This window comes from Salmo salar, chromosome 01 (assembly GCF_965601325.2).
Source record: "Salmo salar chromosome 01, fSalSal1, whole genome shotgun sequence".
In the NCBI taxonomy this organism is placed as follows: Eukaryota; Metazoa; Chordata; class Actinopteri; order Salmoniformes; family Salmonidae; genus Salmo; species Salmo salar.
In genome coordinates, this window is record NC_138291.1 from 175,084,056 (window position 1) to 175,109,348 (window position 25,293).

At 42.5% G+C, this 25,293-nt stretch overlaps 1 protein-coding gene across 4 annotated transcripts in view; it reads left to right on the top strand.

Moving 5' to 3' along the window:
• The window catches only part of pam (peptidylglycine alpha-amidating monooxygenase), a 181,857-nt gene that overhangs the window by 31,478 nt on the left and 125,086 nt on the right, over positions 1–25,293 (top strand). For all 4 annotated transcript variants that reach the window (XM_082956764.1, XM_082956762.1, XM_082956769.1 and 1 more), the window contains exons 4-5: positions 554–677; positions 5,099–5,156. In XM_082956764.1, coding sequence (XP_082812890.1) covers positions 554–677; positions 5,099–5,156 — 182 coding nt within the window. The remainder of the gene's footprint in view (positions 1–553; positions 678–5,098; positions 5,157–25,293) is intronic.

Consider the following 25,293-nt stretch of genomic DNA (forward strand, 5'->3'; position numbering starts at 1 on the left):
TAATGCAGTTCTAAATCAATGTTTTGTAAGTTAGTCTTTTTTTGATCGATGATGATTTCATGCACTTACATTTTTTGTTGTTGTTTATTATACAATTATATAGCATTTAAAACATGTTTGCAGTAGGAAATTAGCCTGCTGTAGGTACAAGGTACTGGAAGTCGGATGTGTTTGTCCCATGTTTGAATGGCTACATGATGAACAAACAAATGACGCAGGAGGTGGCTAAAGCATCAAAAGACATGGTGACCACACAAATAGCCTTTTGGGTAGATTAGTATCAGTCAATTGCAGATTGGCCTATAAGTAATTCTATAAACAATTGTATCTTCATTTAACCTACTTTTCTGGAGGTGTTCTCTCCGTTTCCCTCTTGAGTCTTAGGTGTTTGTATGTGAAGTACGCTCATTATCTTCCAAACTTCCAATCTCGTCATAGGAGTTCCTCAACTCATCAGGCTGTTAGCTTCTCTCATTAGCAATCGTTTTCTCCCAGGTTGTTTTGTCGCTTTCCACTAACAACCTCTTCTCTCACTGTTGTCCCCATCGGACAGGTATCAGGAAAGTGCCTCTTCGGAGCCTAACGACTGCACAACCAGGACGAGACAACCCATGGTCCTGTCCAAATCAGGCAACTTTTCCCTGGATGTCCGCATGCCGGGGGTATCCCCCACGGTGGTGAGTCCCCATGTTTCTGACAGTCAAAACAACCCTGTGGAAAACTCAAACCAACCCAGTGTCTGTCAGATTTAGTTTTTTCCCCCGCTCAATGGTTTGATGGTTCAGTTTTACGTTTATTTACATATGTTTTCAAAGAACACTATCTACACTAGTCTACATAGCCTGTTAGGCTATTCAACCATTTCTGAAAATCAGTGATCATTCTCCATGATGCAAAATTAGTCTGACTAGCATTTAGGTCTCTAATGTCAAAGAGATTTTATCGAGACTTCGATCGGCGAATAAAGGTTAGACAATGACTAATATATTAATATTCATAGACTTGACAGACATCTCCTTCCTACGTGCAGAAAAACGTGCCGCTTTGCTTGGTTCATATCAGGAAGGTATGTTGATGATGGCCGTACAATGTTTCTAACCCTCTCAGCGTGTTGCTCTACATGATTTCCTCATGGGGTTGTGTCAGGGGCCAGTCCTCCTGCCGTGTTTGTTTGGCCCGTATTGATCCTACAGTAATGCAGTCATTAAAGTTGACTCTCTGTTGCAGACAAGAGCTAATTGGCTCCTCAGCCTCCGGTCTTTTCCCTGCTGCTGCAATGTGCAGAGAAAACCACAGAGGGGAAGATCTCTGGTTTATCACTACCCCCCCCCCCCCCCTTTCGCTCGCTCTCTGTCGCGCTCTCTGTCGCGCTCTCTGTCGCGCTCTCTGTCGCGCTCTCTGTCGCGCTCTCTGTCGCGCTCTCTGTCGAGCTCTCTGTCGCGCTCTCTCTCGAGCTCTCTCTCGCGCTCTCTCTCTTTTCTCCAAAAGCCAAGCCTGTGTTTAGGCTAGTGAGAAACAGTTAGAGTTCAGTTTTTTACATGATGGCGGAACTGTTGTCATCGGGCTCCGGGCTTTGCGTCTTCTTGGGACTGTTTTGGTTGTGTATGTGAGAGTTGAGGGAAGGAGGGGAGGGTGAGCTATTATTATTCTCAGTGCAGGTCTGTGTGAGTCATCCGCCAATGATTCATCCATGGCAAGTGTTGGCTGATAACTGTGAATGCTGAAGGGGGATTACTGGCTTGTAGAACATCTCAGAGAAGACAAACCTTAAACTCTCTTAACTTAGTGGTCAGCTCGTACTGTTGTACTATTGATCAATCGCAGGGGTGGGCAAACTTTTTGGCTCAAGGGCCACATTGGAATTTTGAAATTCAACGGAAGGCTGCACAGATTTTTTTGGGACCTATGCGTTTGTGAAAATCAACTTGCAGGCCAGAAAAAGGTCCATTATCATTTTTGGATATGTTTTTATATAGTTTTAAATGTTCAAGAGTGACTGGAGTGTTGTTTTTTCCCCAAAATAATCCCCCCCAAAATAAATAAATATATAATATAGTGTGTAATTTTTTAGGGAAACCTCTCGGGTCCCGGTTTGAATGGGTTTGCAGGCCAGATCAGACCCGCGTGTTGTATTTTGCCTACCCCTGATCTATAAGGAGGTGCCCTTTCTCTGGCCCATCAGATAGCATTGAGCCAGTTCACTGGCTGTTCATCAGATGGTATTGAGCCAGTTCACTGGTTGTTCATCAGATGGCATTGAGCCAGTTTGAGCCAGTTCACTGGTTCTTCGGCAGGTAGCCTAGTGGTTAGAGCATTGGGCCGGTAACCGGTGCTGGATCGAATCCCAGTGCTGGCAAGGTAAAAATCTGTTGTTCTGCCCCTGAGCAAGGCAGTTAACCCACTGTTCCCCGGGCGCCGAAGACGTGGATGTCGATTAAGGCAGCCCCCAGCACCTCTGATTCAGAGGGGTTGGGTTAAATGCAGAAGACACATTTCAGTTGAATACATTCAGTTGGACAACCCATTTCCCCCCCTTTCCTTTCATCAGATAGCATTGAGCCAGTTCACTGGCTGTTCATCAGATAGCATTGAGCCAGTTCACTGGCTGTTCATCAGATAGCATTGAGCCAGTTCACTGGCTGTTCATCAGATAGCATTGAGCCAGTTCACTGATTGTTCATCAGATAGCATTGAGCCAGTTCACTGGCTGTTCATCAGATAGCATTGAGCCAGTTCACTGGCTGTTCATCAGATAGCATTGAGCCAGTTCACTGGCTGTTCATCAGATAGCATTGAGCCAGTTCACTGGCTGTTCATCAGATAGCATTGAGCCAGTGTTTGTTCACTTTCTCTGAAGCTTCTTTTGTCAACATCTTATCTGTACCCTTTTCACAATGTTGTGTGGATCTGAGCTGTACTGTGTTGGTTCAGATGGTTTCATTCTCTTATTGCAGCAACTATGGTGGATGTGTAACGAGACCAGCCCAGTACAGCATGGTTTGGCTTGGTTCATTAGTGTGAAATGGGAATTTGAGATCGACCAGTAATCAAATTGAAATATTTGGCTATGGTTTTTTATCATGAATCTGGTCTTCGAAAATCGGTTCTATTTTGTTCTAATAGGCCCACATCAAGTTGGCATTCTTTTATTTATTTATTTATTATATATATTTTTTTAACGCCTTTTTCTCCCCGATTTCATGGTATCCAATTGGCAGTTACTGTCTTGTCTCATCGCTGAGACTCCCGTACGGACTCGGGAGAGGCGAAGGTCGAGAGCTGTGCGTCCTCCGAAACACAACCCTACCAAGCCGCACTGCTTCTTGACACAATGCCCACTTAACCTGGAAGCCAGCCACACCAATGTGTCGGAGGAAACACCGTAAACCTGCCGACCATGTCAGCGTGTACTGTGCCCGGCCCTCCACAGGAATCGCTAGTGCACAATGGGACAAGAACATCCCTGCCGGCCAAACCTCCCCTAACCCGGACGACGCTGGGCCAATTGTGCGCCGCCCCATGGGTCTCCCGGTCGCGGCCGGCTGCGACCGAGCCTGGACTCGAACCCAGAATCTCTAGTGGCACAGCTAACACTGTGATGCAGTGCCTTAGACCACTGCACCACTTGGGAGGCCCCAAGTTGTCATTCTGCCAGAATTTGTCTGGAGAATTCTCAACTGATGAGACACCATTTTGAAAGAAAGCCAGCTGTGCCAAGAAAGAAACATGCACGCTGACCTTTTACAATAACTCTGAGTTAGATACAGCCATCACAGCGAGAGAGAGAGAGAGAGAAGGGAATTCAGTCCCCTGGAATTGATTTAATCATTTGACCGTGTTGCTGCAGCAGGAGAATAGAAGCCCAATAGAAGCCCAATAGAATGATAAATGACAGCCGAAAGCCATCAGCTATAACTAAGCAATTGCACCATTTCCCTGGAAATGACTTCCTGTCATGTTTATTACAAATATGTCACTTAAACGACCTGTTCCCAGGGAACTACGGCTGCCATTTTCTTCCTCTCTCCTCCATTCAACGCCCACTAGTTGTTGTTTAAGCAACGACAACGAACGTTACAGTACATGTAGGCTAGGCTGCTGGAGACCTGAGGAATAAAGAGAAAGATGATACAAATGAGAGGAGAGTTATCTTCAGTCACTGTAGACGTGTTTTAACTCGGCCTCAGATGAAGAGGTCACTCTTCAGGAGAGAGAGAGACGCTCCAGGGTTGGACACAGAGCTCTGTGTCATGTCTTTTGTCTTGATGAAGTGCTATTGTCTTCACTCCCCGCAGGAAATATAGTTCTCCCCGTTTTACGCGAGGTCGGCGTCAGGGTGATTTAAGAGTCATGTTCACTCGTATATTAAACTGCCCGACTTCAATCGAGCGAGGACTTCACTTTTGCTTCAGTATCTGCACTCGATAATCCGCCTAATATCTGAGGACTCTCTTTGAATTTTAGAGAATCTGTCATGGTGAAACAATGTTTAGGATCTTGAATCTTGATTAGAAGCTGTGTGTGTGTGTGTGTGTGTGTGTATATATGTATATATATATATATATATATCTATATATATGAACATATTCTTATTTACAATGACGGCCTACCCCGGCCAAACGCTAACCCGGATGACTCTGTGCCAATTGTGCGCCGCCCTATTGGACTCCCAATCACGGGCCGGTTGTGATACAGCCTGGAATCGAACCAGGGTCTGTAGTGACGCCTCTAGCACTGAGACCCAGTGCCTTAGACTGCTACGCCACTCGGGAGACCGATACAAACAATATTGGTTGTTATTGATGGATTATAAACAAGCAGAATAATACATTTACAATTTTATTTACTTGTAAGACTTTATATTTCAACACTTTATTTAATTGAACACTATTTATTTGTACCACTATTCATTTTAAACACTATTCATTTTAAACACTATTCATTTTAAACACTGTTCATTTTAAACACTTTAGTTATTTTAAACAGTATTCATTTTAAAATGATTTAACATGTTTTTTTAACCCTAACTTTATGGATCTTTTTTGCTCTGTAACTAAGTGAAGCATTTGTTCTCACACTGTGTCCTGTGTCGTTTCAGTCTGACACCTATTTGTGCGTGGCCGTTCCAGTACCGACAACCAGGGATGCCTATATCGGTGAGTATTCTTTACCCAAATCTTAAAGGAATCTGGTTACACAGTTTTGGTCCAATGTAAGTGATTTGTTAAATGTCAAAAGCAAATGAAATATAGTAAAAAAAAAAAAAAAAATAATAATATATATATATTTATATTGTATTGTCACACACCGGATAGGTGCAGTGAAATATGTTGTTTGCAAATTCCAATGTTCCTCAGTCTAGGTCTCGGGAATCAAACCAGCGATACGATTTAAGGAGCTCACCCAAAATCCATTCTCAAACTCTCTAGCATATATTTCCTAGGATATTTACTTTTCGTCCCCCATTTTTCGACCCACTGGCAAGAACCACTTTTCTATGATATATACCCCCCCCCCCCCTTCCTGTTGTTATGGGCAACCGTCCTCTCATAAGCACCAATTTATTTTGTCTTTGACCAAGTGGCAGGGTGAATGAAATCCCGTAACGCCACAGTGACCCTTAATCCCGCTGGCCTATCCCAGTGTGTTGTCTATGAGCCTGGGTTTATGGGAAGGCGGGAGTTAGCCCTGCAGACACTGTTTGACCAGCTTAGGTTTCCCAACAAGATTACTTCCCATCCCAGATTCTCAGCCAACCACATTCCACTCCCATCACTGGCATGTAACAATAAAGAGAACTCTCTGTCTTCAATCCTGTTAAATCATATTTGACCGGAGCATGCACGGACACACACACACACACACACACACACACACACACACACACACACACACACACACACTCGCAAAAAGTATAAAGAAAAATGAATGTTTTAAGCCTTGCCAATACATTGATATTCAAATGATTATTACATTGTGAGAATAATTAGGACGTTTCCTGACTAAATAGATTGGATGCATAATGATTTTTCTATAGCTGGCACACATAATATAGCCATGAATAGCGGTATCATTAATCTCACTATCGCTGGTTTTATAATGAGAAAGTGATAAAAAAAAAAACGGGTTCCTTTTTTTTTTTTAAATAGATGTATTTGTATGGAAAGCCAAGTTGAAGCCAACATTCATGTTTTGTCATCATAATAACCACACATGATTTTTACCCCAACAGAGTAGCGCAACACCCTTCAATTGAAGCGGCGGGAAACAAATGAAAGTGGCCACATCTCTCACAAAAAAAACGGATAAGAAATTAATTCACAGATCATTATAAGGGAGCAGGAGAACTTATAAATTGGCTACAATAATTACAAAAACTTTTCAAACACCCAATTGAGGAAATGTCTGATTTTCAAGTTAGGCCTATTCCAGTACTTTAATTTCGGAGCTCCAAATTCAAGTTCAAATAGGCTACTTCAGAAACTGCAGGTCTAACATGAAAAAACTAAATATATTTGTCATGTTATTTAATTACCAGATCATATCGTGTTAATTATATCCAGAATAATTAATAGAAGAGCGTTGGGTGTTGTTCTGTAGTCTATCTTATACAATTGCACACAGTAGACTGTGTCCAATCCCAGGCACAAAAACATATGAAAACATGAATTTATTACCTTGATGCTTTCTCTTAAATCTAACGAGACCCTGCTGTAAATCAAGCAGACAACAACAGATGATGTTCTGCGATGCATACAAAGCCCACCCCCGCCCTCCGTTCGGCAAAATCCGACCACGACGCAATACGCTGACTCGGAGAGTGAATTTATAAGGAAGTGCATTGTAGGAGATGTACCCACTGTGACTATTAAAACCTACCCTAACCAGAAACGGTGGATGATGGCGACATTCGTGTAAAACTGAAAGCGTGAACCACCGCAATTAACCATGGAAAGGTGACTGGGAATATGGCTGAATATAAACAGTGTAGTTATTCCCTCCGCAAGGCAATCAAACAAGCGAAATGCTGGTACAGGGACAAAGTGGGGTCACAATTCAATGGCTCAGACCCGAGGCGTATGTGGCAGGGTCTACAGGAAATCACAGACTACAAAAAGAAAACCAGCCACGTCACGAACACCGACGTCACGCTTCCAGACAAACTAAACACCTTCTTTGTGCGCTTTGAGGATAATACAGTGCCGTCTAGGCCAGATAGCCGCGTCCTCAGAGCATGTGTAGACCAGCTATCTGGTGTGTTTACGGACATATTCAATCACTCCCTATCCCAGTGTGCTGTCCCCACATGCTTCAAGATGTCCACCATGGTTCCTGTACCCAAGAAGGCAAAGATAACTGAACTAAATGACTACCGCTCCGTAGCACTCACTTCTGTCATCATGAAGGGCTTTGAGAGACTAGTCAAGGATCATATCACCTCCACCTTACCGGACACCCTAGACCCACTTCAGTTTGTATACCGCCCCAACAGGTCCACAGACGATGCAATCGCCATCACACTGCCCTATCCCATCTGGACAAGAGGAATACCTATGTAAGAATGTTCATTGACTACAGCTCAGCATGCAACACCATAGTACCCTCCAAGGTTATCATTAAGCTTGAGGCCCTGGGTCTCAACCCCGCCGTGTGCAATTGGGTCCTGGACTTTCTGACGGGCCGCCCCCAGGTGGTGAAGGTAGGAAACATCATCTCCACCTCGCTGACCCTCAACACTGGGGCCCCACAAGGGTGCGTGCTCAGCCCCCTCCTGTACTCCCTGTTCACCCATGACTGTGTGGCCCTGCACGCCTCCAACTCAATCATCAAGTTTGCAGACGACACAACAGTAGTGGGCTTGATTACCAACAACGACGAGACAGCCTACAGGGAGGAGGTGAGGGCACTCGAAGTGTGATGTCAGGAAAACAACCTCTCACTCAACGTCAACAAAACAAAGGAGATGATTGTGGACTTCAGGAAACAGCAGAGGGAGCAGCCCCCTATCCACATCAAAGGGACAGCAGTGGAGAAGGTGGAAAGTTTTAAGTTCCTCGGCATACACATCACTGACAAACTGAAATGGTCCATCCACACAGACAGTGTGGTGAAGAAGGCGCAACCTCAGGAGGCTGAAGAAATTTGGCTTGTCACCTAAAACCCTCACAAACTTTTACAGATGCACAATTGAGAGCATCATGTCGGGCTGTATCACCGCCTGGTACGGCAACTGCATCGCCCTCAACTGCAAGGCTCTCCAGAGGGTGGTGCAGTCTGCACAACGCATCACCGGCGGCAAACTACCTGTCCTCCAGGACACCAAAGCACCTGATGTCACAGGAAGCCAAAAAAGATAATCAAAGACAATAACCACCCGAGCCACTGCCTGTTCACACCTCTATCATCCTGAATGCGAGGTCCAGTACAGGTGCATCAAAGCTGGGACCGAGAGACTGAAAAACAGCTTATATCTCAAGGCCATCTGACTGCTAAACAGAAATCACTAACTCAGAGAGGCCGCTGCTTACATTGAGACCCAATCACTGGACAATCACTGGACAAATGGATCACTAGTCACTTTAAACAATGCCACTTTAAATAATGCCGCTTTAATAATGTGTACATATCTTACATTACTCATATCATAGGTATATACTGTATTTTATATAATCTACTGCACTTTGCCTGTGCCGCTCGGCCATCGCTCATCCATATATTTATATGTAAATATTCTCATTCACCCATTTAGATTTGTGTTTATTAGGTAGTTGTTGGGAAACTGTTAGATTACTTGTTAGATATTACTGCTCTGTCGGGACCAGAAGCACAAGCATTTCGCTACACTCGCATTAACATCTGCTAACCATGTGTATGTGACAAATAAAATGTATTTGATCAACATCAATTGGCTAAGGATGTTAGATCCAATGCAACTGTCTACACCAGCGTAACGAATGAGACACCGAAATATTCTGGAAATTCCTTTTTTTCCGGCACTTTGGATCAGATGATGTGTGAAAATATCACGTCGTAACCAATCAGCTGGACACTAAATGCGCATCAAGTATTATGCATAATTATTGAAGATCCACGTTAATGACAGTATTGATTTGGGTTTTAATTATCAATTTAAGGTGACTCTTTCGGTTGGAAGCATTCAGTTTGTGTGCCCATGAAAACCGTTTCCCCTATGTAACATAAGGAGACAGGAAATGTTGCGTATTTACACTGCATTTCTGATATATCTACACAAAAAAGCTGTCCGGCAGCTAGATCCAGGATTCTTACACGGTTAAAGTTCAATGTCTAATTTAACTGACTAATGCTTAAAATATGATATAAAGACAACTTATACTGCTCTCAATGGAAGGACAGAAAAGTCATGTTTTATGTCAAACATTTTGGACAAATCCATCATGACACCAACCATGATAAAGATTTAAACAGGTTCTAAATCAAACTCACCCAGGGGTGGCAGATCATTCCACCATGACTATAGATAACTGAGTAACCTCTGGTAGCAGATCATTCCACCATGACTATAGATAACTGAGTAACCTCTGGTAGCAGAGCATTCCACCATGACATGACTCTATAGATAACTGAGTAACCTCTGGTAGCAGAGCATTCCACCATGACTCTATAGATAACTGAGGAACCTCTGGTAGTAGAGCATTCCACCATGACATGACTCTATACATAACTGAGTAACCTCTGGTAGCAGATCATTCCACCATGACTCTATAGATAACTGAGGAACCTCTGGTAGCAGATCATTCCACCATGACATGACTCTATAGATAACTGAGTAACCTCTGGTAGCAGATCATTCCAGCATGACATGACTCTATAGATAACTGAGTAACCTCTGATAGCAGATCATTCCACCATGACTCTATAGATAACTGAGTAACCTCTGGTAGCAGATCATTCCACCATGACTCTATAGATAACTGAGGAACCTCTGGTAGCAGATCATTCCACCATGACTCTATAGATAACTGAGTAACCTCTGGTAGAAGAGCATTCCACCATGACTCTATAGATAACTGAGGAACTTCTGGTAGCAGAGCATTCCACCATGACTCTATAGATAACTGAGTAACCTCTGGTAGCAAATCATTCCACCATGACTCTATAGATAACTGAGTAACCTCTGGTAGCAGAGCATTCCACCATGACTCTATAGATAACTGAGTAACCTCTAGTAGCAGAGCATTCCACCATAACTCTATAGATAACTGAGTAACATCTGGTAGCAGATCATTCCACCATGACTCTATAGATAACTGAGTAACCTCTGGTAGCAGATCATTCCACCATGACTCTATAGATAACTGAGTAACATCTGGTAGCAGATCATTCCACCATGACTCTATAGATAACTGAGTAACCTCTGGTAGCAGATCATTCCACCATGACTCTATAGATAACTGAGTAACCTCTGGTAGCAGATCATTCAACCATGACATGACTCTATAGATAACTGAGTAACCTCTGGTAGCAGATCATTCCACCATGACATGACTCTATAGATAACTGAGGAACCTCTGGTAGCAGATCATTCCACCATGACTCTATAGATAACTGAGTAACCTCTGGTAGCAGAGCATTCCACCATGACTCTATAGATAACTGAGTAACCTCTGGTAGCAGAGCATTCCACCATGACATGACTCTATAGATAACTGAGTAACCTCTGGTAACAGATCATTCCACCATGACTCTATAGATAACTGAGTAACCTCTGGTAGCAGATCATTCCACCATGACATGACTCTATAGATAACTGAGTAACCTCTGGTAGCAGATCATTCCACCATGACATGACTCTATAGATAACTGAGTAACCTCTGGTAGCAGGTCATTCCACCATGACATGACTCTATAGATAACTGAGTAACCTCTGGTAGCAGATCATTCCACCATGACATGACTCTATAGATAACTGAGTAACCTCTGGTAGCAGATCATTCCACCATGACTCTATAGATAACCGAGTAACCTCTGGTAGTAGAGCATTCCACCATGACTCTATAGATAACTGAGGAACCTCTGGTAGCAGATCATTCCACCATGACTCTATAGATAACTGAGGAACCTCTGGTAGCAAATCATTCCACCATGACTCTATAGATAACTGAGTAACCTCTGGTAGCAGATCATTCCACAATGACATGACTCTATAGATAACTGAGTAACCTCTGGTAGCAGATCATTCCACCATGACTCTATAGATAACTGAGTAACCTCTGGTAGCAGATCATTCCACCATGACTCTATAGATAACTGAGTAACCTCTGGTAGCAGATCATTCCACCATGACTCTATAGATAACTGAGTAACCTCTGGTAGCAGATCATTCCACCATGACATGACTCTATAGATAACTGAGTAAACTCTGGTAGCAGAGCATTCCACCATGACATGACTCTATAGATAACTGAGTAACCTCTGGTAGCAGATCATTCCACCATGACATGACTCTATAGATAACTGAGGAACCTCTGGTAGCAGAGCATTCCAGCATGACTCTATAGATAACTGAGTAACCTCTGGTAGCAGATCATTCCACCATGACATGACTCTATAGATAACTGAGTAACTTCTCGTAGCAGATCATTCCACCATGACTCTATAGATAACTGAGGAACCTCTGGTAGCAGATCATTCCACCATGACTCTATAGATAACTGAGTAACCTCTGGTAGCAGAGCATTCCACCATGACTCTATAGATAACTGAGTAACCTCTGGTAGTAGATCATTCCACCATGACATGACTCTATAGATAACTGAGGAACCTCTGGTAACAGATCATTCCACCATGACTCTATAGATACCTGAGTAACCTCTGGTAGCAGATCATTCCACCATGACTCTATAGATAACTGAGTAACCTCTGGTAGCAGATCATTCCACCATAACTCTATAGATAACTGAGTAACATCTGGTAGCAGATCATTCCACCATGACTCTATAGATAACTGAGTAACCTCTGGTAGCAGATCATTCCACCATGACTCTATAGATAACTGAGTAACATCTGGTAGCAGATCATTCCACCATGACTCTATAGATAACTGAGTAACCTCTGGTAGCAGATCATTCCACCATGACTCTATAGATAACTGAGTAACCTCTGGTAGCAGATCATTCAACCATGACATGACTCTATAGATAACTGAGTAACCTCTGGTAGCAGAGCATTCCACCATGACATGACTCTATAGATAACTGAGTAACCTCTGGTAGCAGATCATTCCACCATGACATGACTCTATAGATTACTGAGTAACCTCTGGTAGCAGATCATTCCACCATGACATGACTCTATAGATAACTGAGTAACCTCTGGTAGCAGATCATTCCACCATGACATGACTCTATAGATAACTGAGTAACCTCTGGTAGCAGATCATTCCACCATGACTCTATAGATAACTGAGTAACCTCTGGTAGCAGATCATTCCACCATGACTCTATAGATAACTGAGTAACCTCTGGTAGCAGATCATTCCAACATGACTATAGATAACTGAGTAACCTCTGGTAGCAGATCATTCAACCATGACATGACTCTATAGATAACTGAGTAACCTCTGGTAGCAGAGCATTCCACCATGACATGACTCTATAGATAACTGAGTAACCTCTGGTAGCAGATCATTCCACCATGACATGACTCTATAGATAACTGAGTAACCTCTGGTAGCAGATCATTCCACCATGACTATAGATAACTGAGTAACCTCTGGTAGTAGAGCATTCCACCATGACTCTATAGATAACTGAGGAACCTCTGGTAGCAGATCATTCCACCATGACTCTATAGATAACTGAGTAACCTCTGGTAACAGAGCATTCCACCATGACTCTATAGATAACTGAGTAACCTCTGGTAGTAGATCATTCCACCATGACATGACTCTATAGATAACTGAGGAACCTCTGGTAGCAGATCATTCCACCATGACTCTATAGATAACTGAGTAACCTCTGGTAGCAGAGCATTCCACCATGACTCTATAGATAACTGAGGAACCTCTGGTAGCAGATCATTCCACCATGACATGACTCTATAGATAACTGAGTAACCTCTGGTAGCAGATCATTCCACCATGACTCCATAGATAACTGAGTAACCTCTGGTAGCAGATCATTCCACCATGACTCTATAGATAACCGAGTAACCTCTGGTAGTAGAGCATTCCACCATGACTCTATAGATAACTGAGTAACCTCTGGTAGCACATCATTCCACCATGACTCTATAGATAACTGAGTAACCTCTGGTAGCACATCATTCCACCATGACTCTATAGATAACTGAGTAACCTCTGGTAGCAGATCATTCCACCATGACTCTATAGATAACTGAGTAACCTCTGGTAGTAGAGCATTCCACCATGACATGACTCTATAGATAACTGAGTAACCTCTGGTAGCAGAGCATTCCACCATGACATGACTCTATAGATAACTGAGTAACCTCTGGTAGCAGATCATTCCACCATGACATGACTCTATAGATAACTGAGGAACCTCTGGTAGCAGAGCATTCCAGCATGACTCTATAGATAACTGAGTAACCTCTGGTAGGAGATCATTCCACCATGACATGACTCTATAGATAACTGAGTTTCTTCTCGTAGCAGATCATTCCACCATGACTCTATAGATAACTGAGTAACCTCTGGTAGCAGATCATTCCACCATGACTCTATAGATAACTGAGGAACCTCTGGTAACAGATCATTCCACCATGACTCTATAGATAACTGAGTAACCTCTGGTAGCAGAGCATTCCACCATGACTCTATAGATAACTGAGTAACCTCTGGTAGGAGATCATTCCACCATGACATGACTCTATAGATAACTGAGTTTCTTCTCGTAGCAGATCATTCCACCATGACTCTATAGATAACTGAGTAACCTCTGGTAGCAGATCATTCCACCATGACTCTATAGATAACTGAGGAACCTCTGGTAGCAGAGCATTCCACCATGACTCTATAGATAACTGAGTAACCTCTGGTAGCAGATCATTCCACCATGACTCTATAGATAACTGAGTAACCTCTGGTAGCAGATCATTCAACCATGACATGACTCTATAGATAACTGAGTAACCTCTGGTAGCAGAGCATTCCACCATGACATGACTCTATAGATAACTGAGTAACCTCTGGTAGCAGATCATTCCACCATGACATGACTCTATAGATAACTGAGGAACCTCTGGTAGCAGAGCATTCCACCATGACTCTATAGATAACTGAGTAACCTCTGGTAGCAGATCATTCCACCATGAGTCTATAGATAACTGAGGAACCTCTGGTAGCAGATCATTCCACCATGACTCTATAGATAACTGAGTAACCTCTGGTAGCAGATCATTCCACCATGACTCTATAGATAACTGAGTAACCTCTGGTAACAGATCATTCCACCATGACTCTATAGATAACTGAGGAACCTCTGGTAGCAGAGCATTCCACCATGACTCTATAGATAACTGAGTAACCTCTGGTAGCAGATCATTCCACCATGACTCTATAGATAACTGAGTAACCTCTGGTAACAGATCATTCCACCATGACTCTATAGATAACTGAGTAACCTCTGGAAGCAGATCATTCCACCATGACATGACTCTATAGATAACTGAGTAACCTCTGGTAGCAGAGCATTCCACCATGACATGACTCTATAGATAACTGAGTAACCTCTGGTAGCAGGTCATTCCACCATGACATGACTCTATAGATAACTGAGTAACCTCTGGTAGCAGATCATTCCACCATGACTCTATAGATAACCGAGTAACCTCTGGTAGTAGAGCATTCCACCATGACTCTATAGATAACTGAGTAACCTCTGGTAGCAGATCATTCAACCATGACATGACTCTATAGATAACTGAGTAACCTCTGGTAGCAGAGCATTCCACCATGACATGACTCTATAGATAACTGAGTAACCTCTGGTAGCAGATCATTCCACCATGACATGACTCTATAGATTACTGAGTAACCTCTGGTAGCAGATCATTCCACCATGACATGACTCTATAGATAACTGAGTAACCTCTGGTAGCAGATCATTCCACCATGACATGACTCTATAGATAACTGAGTAACCTCTGGTAGCAGATCATTCCACCATGACTCTATAGATAACTGAGTAACCTCTGGTAGCAGATCATTCCACCATGACTCTATAGATAACTGAGTAACCTCTGGTAGCAGATCATTCCACCATAACTCTATAGATAACTGAGTAACATCTGGTAGCAGATCATTCCACCATGACATGACTCTATAGATAACTGAGTAACCTCTGGTAGCAGATCATTCCACCATGACTATAGATAACTGAGTAACCTCTGGTAGCAGATCATTCAACCATGACATGACTCTATAGATAACTGAGTAACCTCTGGTAGCAGATCATTCCACCATGACTCCATAGATAACTGAGTAACCTCTGGTAGCAGATCATTCCACCATGACTCTATAGATAACCGAGTAACCTCTGGTAGTAGAGCATTCCACCATGACTCTATAGATAACTGAGTAACCTCTGGTAGCACATCATTCCACCATGACTCTATAGATAACTGAGTAACCTCTGGTAGCACATCATTCCACCATGACTCTATAGATAACTGAGTAACCTCTGGTAGCAGATCATTCCACCATGACTCTATAGATAACTGAGTAACCTCTGGTAGTAGAGCATTCCACCATGACATGACTCTATAGATAACTGAGTAACCTCTGGTAGCAGAGCATTCCACCATGACATGACTCTATAGATAACTGAGTAACCTCTGGTAGCAGATCATTCCACCATGACATGACTCTATAGATAACTGAGGAACCTCTGGTAGCAGAGCATTCCAGCATGACTCTATAGATAACTGAGTAACCTCTGGTAGGAGATCATTCCACCATGACATGACTCTATAGATAACTGAGTTTCTTCTCGTAGCAGATCATTCCACCATGACTCTATAGATAACTGAGTAACCTCTGGTAGCAGATCATTCCACCATGACTCTATAGATAACTGAGGAACCTCTGGTAACAGATCATTCCACCATGACTCTATAGATAACTGAGTAACCTCTGGTAGCAGAGCATTCCACCATGACTCTATAGATAACTGAGTAACCTCTGGTAGGAGATCATTCCACCATGACATGACTCTATAGATAACTGAGTTTCTTCTCGTAGCAGATCATTCCACCATGACTCTATAGATAACTGAGTAACCTCTGGTAGCAGATCATTCCACCATGACTCTATAGATAACTGAGGAACCTCTGGTAGCAGAGCATTCCACCATGACTCTATAGATAACTGAGTAACCTCTGGTAGCAGATCATTCCACCATGACTCTATAGATAACTGAGTAACCTCTGGTAGCAGATCATTCAACCATGACATGACTCTATAGATAACTGAGTAACCTCTGGTAGCAGAGCATTCCACCATGACATGACTCTATAGATAACTGAGTAACCTCTGGTAGCAGATCATTCCACCATGACATGACTCTATAGATAACTGAGTAACCTCTGGTAGCAGATCATTCCACCATGACTATAGATAACTGAGTAACCTCTGGTAGTAGAGCATTCCACCATGACTCTATAGATAACTGAGGAACCTCTGGTAACAGATCATTCCACCATGACTCTATAGATAACTGAGTAACCTCTGGTAGCAGATCATTCCACCATGACATGACTCTATAGATAACTGAGTAACCTCTGGTAGCAGATCATTCCACCATGACATGACTCTATAGATAACTGAGGAACCTCTGGTAGCAGAGCATTCCACCATGACTCTATAGATAACTGAGTAACCTCTGGTAGCAGATCATTCCACCATGAGTCTATAGATAACTGAGGAACCTCTGGTAGCAGATCATTCCACCATGACTCTATAGATAACTGAGTAACCTCTGGTAGCAGATCATTCCACCATGACTCTATAGATAACTGAGTAACCTCTGGTAACAGATCATTCCACCATGACTCTATAGATAACTGAGGAACCTCTGGTAGCAGAGCATTCCACCATGACTCTATAGATAACTGAGTAACCTCTGGTAGCAGATCATTCCACCATGACTCTATAGATAACTGAGTAACCTCTGGTAACAGATCATTCCACCATGACTCTATAGATAACTGAGTAACCTCTGGAAGCAGATCATTCCACCATGACATGACTCTATAGATAACTGAGTAACCTCTGGTAGCAGAGCATTCCACCATGACATGACTCTATAGATAACTGAGTAACCTCTGGTAGCAGGTCATTCCACCATGACATGACTCTATAGATAACTGAGTAACCTCTGGTAGCAGATCATTCCACCATGACTCTATAGATAACCGAGTAACCTCTGGTAGTAGAGCATTCCACCATGACTCTATAGATAACTGAGTAACCTCTGGTAGCAGATCATTCAACCATGACATGACTCTATAGATAACTGAGTAACCTCTGGTAGCAGAGCATTCCACCATGACATGACTCTATAGATAACTGAGTAACCTCTGGTAGCAGATCATTCCACCATGACATGACTCTATAGATTACTGAGTAACCTCTGGTAGCAGATCATTCCACCATGACATGACTCTATAGATAACTGAGTAACCTCTGGTAGCAGATCATTCCACCATGACATGACTCTATAGATAACTGAGTAACCTCTGGTAGCAGATCATTCCACCATGACTCTATAGATAACTGAGTAACCTCTGGTAGCAGATCATTCCACCATGACTCTATAGATAACTGAGTAACCTCTGGTAGCAGATCATTCCACCATAACTCTATAGATAACTGAGTAACATCTGGTAGCAGATCATTCCACCATGACATGACTCTATAGATAACTGAGTAACCTCTGGTAGCAGATCATTCCACCATGACTATAGATAACTGAGTAACCTCTGGTAGCAGATCATTCAACCATGACATGACTCTATAGATAACTGAGTAACCTCTGGTAGCAGAGCATTCCACCATGACATGACTCTATAGATAACTGAGTAACCTCTGGTAGCAGATCATTCCACCATGACTATAGATAACTGAGTAACCTCTGGTAGTAGAGCATTCCACCATGACTCTATAGATAACTGAGGAACCTCTGGTAGCAGATCATTCCACCATGACTCTATAGATAACTGAGTAACCTCTGGTAACAGAGCATTCCACCATGACTCTATAGATAACTGAGTAACCTCTGGTAGTAGATCATTCCACCATGACATGACTCTATAGATAACTGAGGAACCTCTGGTAGCAGATCATTCCACCATGACTCTATAGATAACTGAGTAACCTCTGGTAGCAGAGCATTCCACCATGACTCTATAGATAACTGAGGAACCTCTGGTAGCAGATCATTCCACCATGACATGACTCTATAGATAACTGAGTAACCTCTGGTAGCAGATCATTCCACCATGACTCTATAGATAACTGAGTAACCTCTGGTAGCAGATCATTCCACCATGACTCTATAGATAACCGAGTAACCTCTGGTAGTAGAGCATTCCACCATGACTCTATAGATAACTGAGTAACCTCTGGTAGCACATCATTCCACCATGACTCTATAGATAACTGAGTAACCTCTGGTAGCAGATCATTCCACCATGACTCTATAGATAACTGAGTAACCTCTGGTAGCAGATCATTCCACCATGACATGACTCTATAGATAACTGAGTAACCTCTGGTAGCAGAGCATTCCACCATGACATGACTCTATAGATAACTGAGTAACCTCTGGTAGCAGATCATTCCACCATGACATGACTCTATAGATAACTGAGGAACCTCTGGTAGCAGAGCATTCCAGCATGACTCTATAGATAACTGAGTAACCTCTGGTAGGAGATCATTCCACCATGACATGACTCTATAGATAACTGAGTTTCTTCTCGTAGCAGATCATTCCACCATGACTCTATAGATAACTGAGTAACCTCTGGTAGCAGATCATTCCACCATGACTCTATAGATAACTGAGGAACCTCTGGTAACAGATCATTCCACCATGACTCTATAGATAACTGAGTAACCTCTGGTAGCAGAGCATTCCACCATGACTCTATAGATAACTGAGTAACCTCTGGTAGGAGATCATTCCACCATGACATGACTCTATAGATAACTGAGTTTCTTCTCGTAGCAGATCATTCCACCATGACTCTATAGATAACTGAGTAACCTCTGGTAGCAGATCATTCCACCATGACTCTATAGATAACTGAGGAACCTCTGGTAGCAGAGCATTCCACCATGACTCTATAGATAACTGCGTAACCTCTGGTAGCAGATCATTCCACCATGACATGACTCTATAGATAACTGAGTAACTTCTCGTAGCAGATCATTCCACCATGACTCTATAGATAACTGAGGAACCTCTGGTAGCAGATCATTCCACCATGACTCTATAGATAACTGAGTAACCTCTGGTAGCAGAGCATTCCACCATGACTCTATAGATAACTGAGTAACCTCTGGTAGTAGATCATTCCACCATGACATGACTCTATAGATAACTGAGGAACCTCTGGTAACAGATCATTCCACCATGACTCTATAGATACCTGAGTAACCTCTGGTAGCAGATCATTCCACCATGACTCTATAGATAACTGAGTAACCTCTGGTAGCAGATCATTCCACCATAACTCTATAGATAACTGAGTAACATCTGGTAGCAGATCATTCCACCATGACTCTATAGATAACTGAGTAACCTCTGGTAGCAGATCATTCCACCATGACTCTATAGATAACTGAGTAACATCTGGTAGCAGATCATTCCACCATGACTCTATAGATAACTGAGTAACCTCTGGTAGCAGATCATTCCACCATGACTCTATAGATAACTGAGTAACCTCTGGTAGCAGATCATTCAACCATGACATGACTCTATAGATAACTGAGTAACCTCTGGTAGCAGAGCATTCCACCATGACATGACTCTATAGATAACTGAGTAACCTCTGGTAGCAGATCATTCCACCATGACATGACTCTATAGATTACTGAGTAACCTCTGGTAGCAGATCATTCCACCATGACATGACTCTATAGATAACTGAGTAACCTCTGGTAGCAGATCATTCCACCATGACATGACTCTATAGATAACTGAGTAACCTCTGGTAGCAGATCATTCCACCATGACTCTATAGATAACTGAGTAACCTCTGGTAGCAGATCATTCCACCATGACTCTATAGATAACTGAGTAACCTCTGGTAGCAGATCATTCCACCATGACTATAGATAACTGAGTAACCTCTGGTAGCAGATCATTCAACCATGACATGACTCTATAGATAACTGAGTAACCTCTGGTAGCAGAGCATTCCACCATGACATGACTCTATAGATAACTGAGTAACCTCTGGTAGCAGATCATTCCACCATGACATGACTCTATAGATAACTGAGTAACCTCTGGTAGCAGATCATTCCACCATGACTATAGATAACTGAGTAACCTCTGGTAGTAGAGCATTCCACCATGACTCTATAGATAACTGAGGAACCTCTGGTAGCAGATCATTCCACCATGACTCTATAGATAACTGAGTAACCTCTGGTAACAGAGCATTCCACCATGACTCTATAGATAACTGAGTAACCTCTGGTAGTAGATCATTCCACCATGACATGACTCTATAGATAACTGAGGAACCTCTGGTAGCAGATCATTCCACCATGACTCTATAGATAACTGAGTAACCTCTGGTAGCAGAGCATTCCACCATGACTCTATAGATAACTGAGGAACCTCTGGTAGCAGATCATTCCACCATGACATGACTCTATAGATAACTGAGTAACCTCTGGTAGCAGATCATTCCACCATGACTCCATAGATAACTGAGTAACCTCTGGTAGCAGATCATTCCACCATGACTCTATAGATAACCGAGTAACCTCTGGTAGTAGAGCATTCCACCATGACTCTATAGATAACTGAGTAACCTCTGGTAGCACATCATTCCACCATGACTCTATAGATAACTGAGTAACCTCTGGTAGCACATCATTCCACCATGACTCTATAGATAACTGAGTAACTTCTGGTAGCAGATCATTCCACCATGACTCTATAGATAACTGAGTAACCTCTGGTAGTAGAGCATTCCACCATGACATGACTCTATAGATAACTGAGTAACCTCTGGTAGCAGAGCATTCCACCATGACATGACTCTATAGATAACTGAGTAACCTCTGGTAGCAGATCATTCCACCATGACATGACTCTATAGATAACTGAGGAACCTCTGGTAGCAGAGCATTCCAGCATGACTCTATAGATAACTGAGTAACCTCTGGTAGGAGATCATTCCACCATGACATGACTCTATAGATAACTGAGTTTCTTCTCGTAGCAGATCATTCCACCATGACTCTATAGATAACTGAGTAACCTCTGGTAGCAGATCATTCCACCATGACTCTATAGATAACTGAGGAACCTCTGGTAACAGATCATTCCACCATGACTCTATAGATAACTGAGTAACCTCTGGTAGCAGAGCATTCCACCATGACTCTATAGATAACTGAGTAACCTCTGGTAGGAGATCATTCCACCATGACATGACTCTATAGATAACTGAGTTTCTTCTCGTAGCAGATCATTCCACCATGACTCTATAGATAACTGAGTAACCTCTGGTAGCAGATCATTCCACCATGACTCTATAGATAACTGAGGAACCTCTGGTAGCAGAGCATTCCACCATGACTCTATAGATAACTGAGTAACCTCTGGTAGCAGATCATTCCACCATGACTCTATAGATAACTGAGTAACCTCTGGTAGCAGATCATTCAACCATGACATAACTCTATAGATAACTGAGTAACCTCTGGTAGCAGAGCATTCCACCATGACATGACTCTATAGATAACTGAGTAACCTCTGGTAGCAGATCATTCCACCATGACATGACTCTATAGATAACTGAGTAACCTCTGGTAGCAGATCATTCCACCATGACTATAGATAACTGAGTAACCTCTGGTAGTAGAGCATTCCACCATGACTCTATAGATAACTGAGGAACCTCTGGTAACAGATCATTCCACCATGACTCTATAGATAACTGAGTAACCTCTGGTAGCAGATCATTCCACCATGACATGACTCTATAGATAACTGAGTAACCTCTGGTAGCAGATCATTCCACCATGACATGACTCTATAGATAACTGAGGAACCTCTGGTAGCAGAGCATTCCACCATGACTCTATAGATAACTGAGTAACCTCTGGTAGCAGATCATTCCACCATGAGTCTATAGATAACTGAGGAACCTCTGGTAGCAGATCATTCCACCATGACTCTATAGATAACTGAGTAACCTCTGGTAGCAGATCATTCCACCATGACTCTATAGATAACTGAGTAACCTCTGGTAACAGATCATTCCACCATGACTCTATAGATAACTGAGGAACCTCTGGTAGCAGAGCATTCCACCATGACTCTATAGATAACTGAGTAACCTCTGGTAGCAGATCATTCCACCATGACTCTATAGATAACTGAGTAACCTCTGGTAACAGATCATTCCACCATGACTCTATAGATAACTGAGTAACCTCTGGAAGCAGATCATTCCACCATGACATGACTCTATAGATAACTGAGTAACCTCTGGTAGCAGATCATTCCACCATGACTCTATAGATAACCGAGTAACCTCTGGTAGTAGAGCATTCCACCATGACTCTATAGATAACTGAGTAACCTCTGGTAGCAGATCATTCAACCATGACATGACTCTATAGATAACTGAGTAACCTCTGGTAGCAGAGCATTCCACCATGACATGACTCTATAGATAACTGAGTAACCTCTGGTAGCAGATCATTCCACCATGACATGACTCTATAGATTACTGAGTAACCTCTGGTAGCAGATCATTCCACCATGACATGACTCTATAGATAACTGAGTAACCTCTGGTAGCAGATCATTCCACCATGACATGACTCTATAGATAACTGAGTAACCTCTGGTAGCAGATCATTCCACCATGACTCTATAGATAACTGAGTAACCTCTGGTAGCAGATCATTCCACCATGACTCTATAGATAACTGAGTAACCTCTGGTAGCAGATCATTCCACCATAACTCTATAGATAACTGAGTAACATCTGGTAGCAGATCATTCCACCATGACATGACTCTATAGATAACTGAGTAACCTCTGGTAGCAGATCATTCCACCATGACTATAGATAACTGAGTAACCTCTGGTAGCAGATCATTCAACCATGACATGACTCTATAGATAACTGAGTAACCTCTGGTAGCAGATCATTCCACCATGACTCCATAGATAACTGAGTAACCTCTGGTAGCAGATCATTCCACCATGACTCTATAGATAACCGAGTAACCTCTGGTAGTAGAGCATTCCACCATGACTCTATAGATAACTGAGTAACCTCTGGTAGCACATCATTCCACCATGACTCTATAGATAACTGAGTAACCTCTGGTAGCACATCATTCCACCATGACTCTATAGATAACTGAGTAACCTCTGGTAGCAGATCATTCCACCATGACTCTATAGATAACTGAGTAACCTCTGGTAGTAGAGCATTCCACCATGACATGACTCTATAGATAACTGAGTAACCTCTGGTAGCAGAGCATTCCACCATGACATGACTCTATAGATAACTGAGTAACCTCTGGTAGCAGATCATTCCACCATGACATGACTCTATAGATAACTGAGGAACCTCTGGTAGCAGAGCATTCCAGCATGACTCTATAGATAACTGAGTAACCTCTGGTAGGAGATCATTCCACCATGACATGACTCTATAGATAACTGAGTTTCTTCTCGTAGCAGATCATTCCACCATGACTCTATAGATAACTGAGTAACCTCTGGTAGCAGATCATTCCACCATGACTCTATAGATAACTGAGGAACCTCTGGTAACAGATCATTCCACCATGACTCTATAGATAACTGAGTAACCTCTGGTAGCAGAGCATTCCACCATGACTCTATAGATAACTGAGTAACCTCTGGTAGGAGATCATTCCACCATGACATGACTCTATAGATAACTGAGTTTCTTCTCGTAGCAGATCATTCCACCATGACTCTATAGATAACTGAGTAACCTCTGGTAGCAGATCATTCCACCATGACTCTATAGATAACTGAGGAACCTCTGGTAGCAGAGCATTCCACCATGACTCTATAGATAACTGAGTAACCTCTGGTAGCAGATCATTCCACCATGACTCTATAGATAACTGAGTAACCTCTGGTAGCAGATCATTCAACCATGACATGACTCTATAGATAACTGAGTAACCTCTGGTAGCAGAGCATTCCACCATGACATGACTCTATAGATAACTGAGTAACCTCTGGTAGCAGATCATTCCACCATGACATGACTCTATAGATAACTGAGTAACCTCTGGTAGCAGATCATTCCACCATGACTATAGATAACTGAGTAACCTCTGGTAGTAGAGCATTCCACCATGACTCTATAGATAACTGAGGAACCTCTGGTAACAGATCATTCCACCATGACTCTATAGATAACTGAGTAACCTCTGGTAGCAGATCATTCCACCATGACATGACTCTATAGATAACTGAGTAACCTCTGGTAGCAGATCATTCCACCATGACATGACTCTATAGATAACTGAGGAACCTCTGGTAGCAGAGCATTCCACCATGACTCTATAGATAACTGAGTAACCTCTGGTAGCAGATCATTCCACCATGAGTCTATAGATAACTGAGGAACCTCTGGTAGCAGATCATTCCACCATGACTCTATAGATAACTGAGTAACCTCTGGTAGCAGATCATTCCACCATGACTCTATAGATAACTGAGTAACCTCTGGTAACAGATCATTCCACCATGACTCTATAGATAACTGAGGAACCTCTGGTAGCAGAGCATTCCACCATGACTCTATAGATAACTGAGTAACCTCTGGTAGCAGATCATTCCACCATGACTCTATAGATAACTGAGTAACCTCTGGTAACAGATCATTCCACCATGACTCTATAGATAACTGAGTAACCTCTGGAAGCAGATCATTCCACCATGACATGACTCTATAGATAACTGAGTAACCTCTCGTAGCAGAGCATTCCACCATGACATGACTCTATAGATAACTGAGTAACCTCTGGTAGCAGGT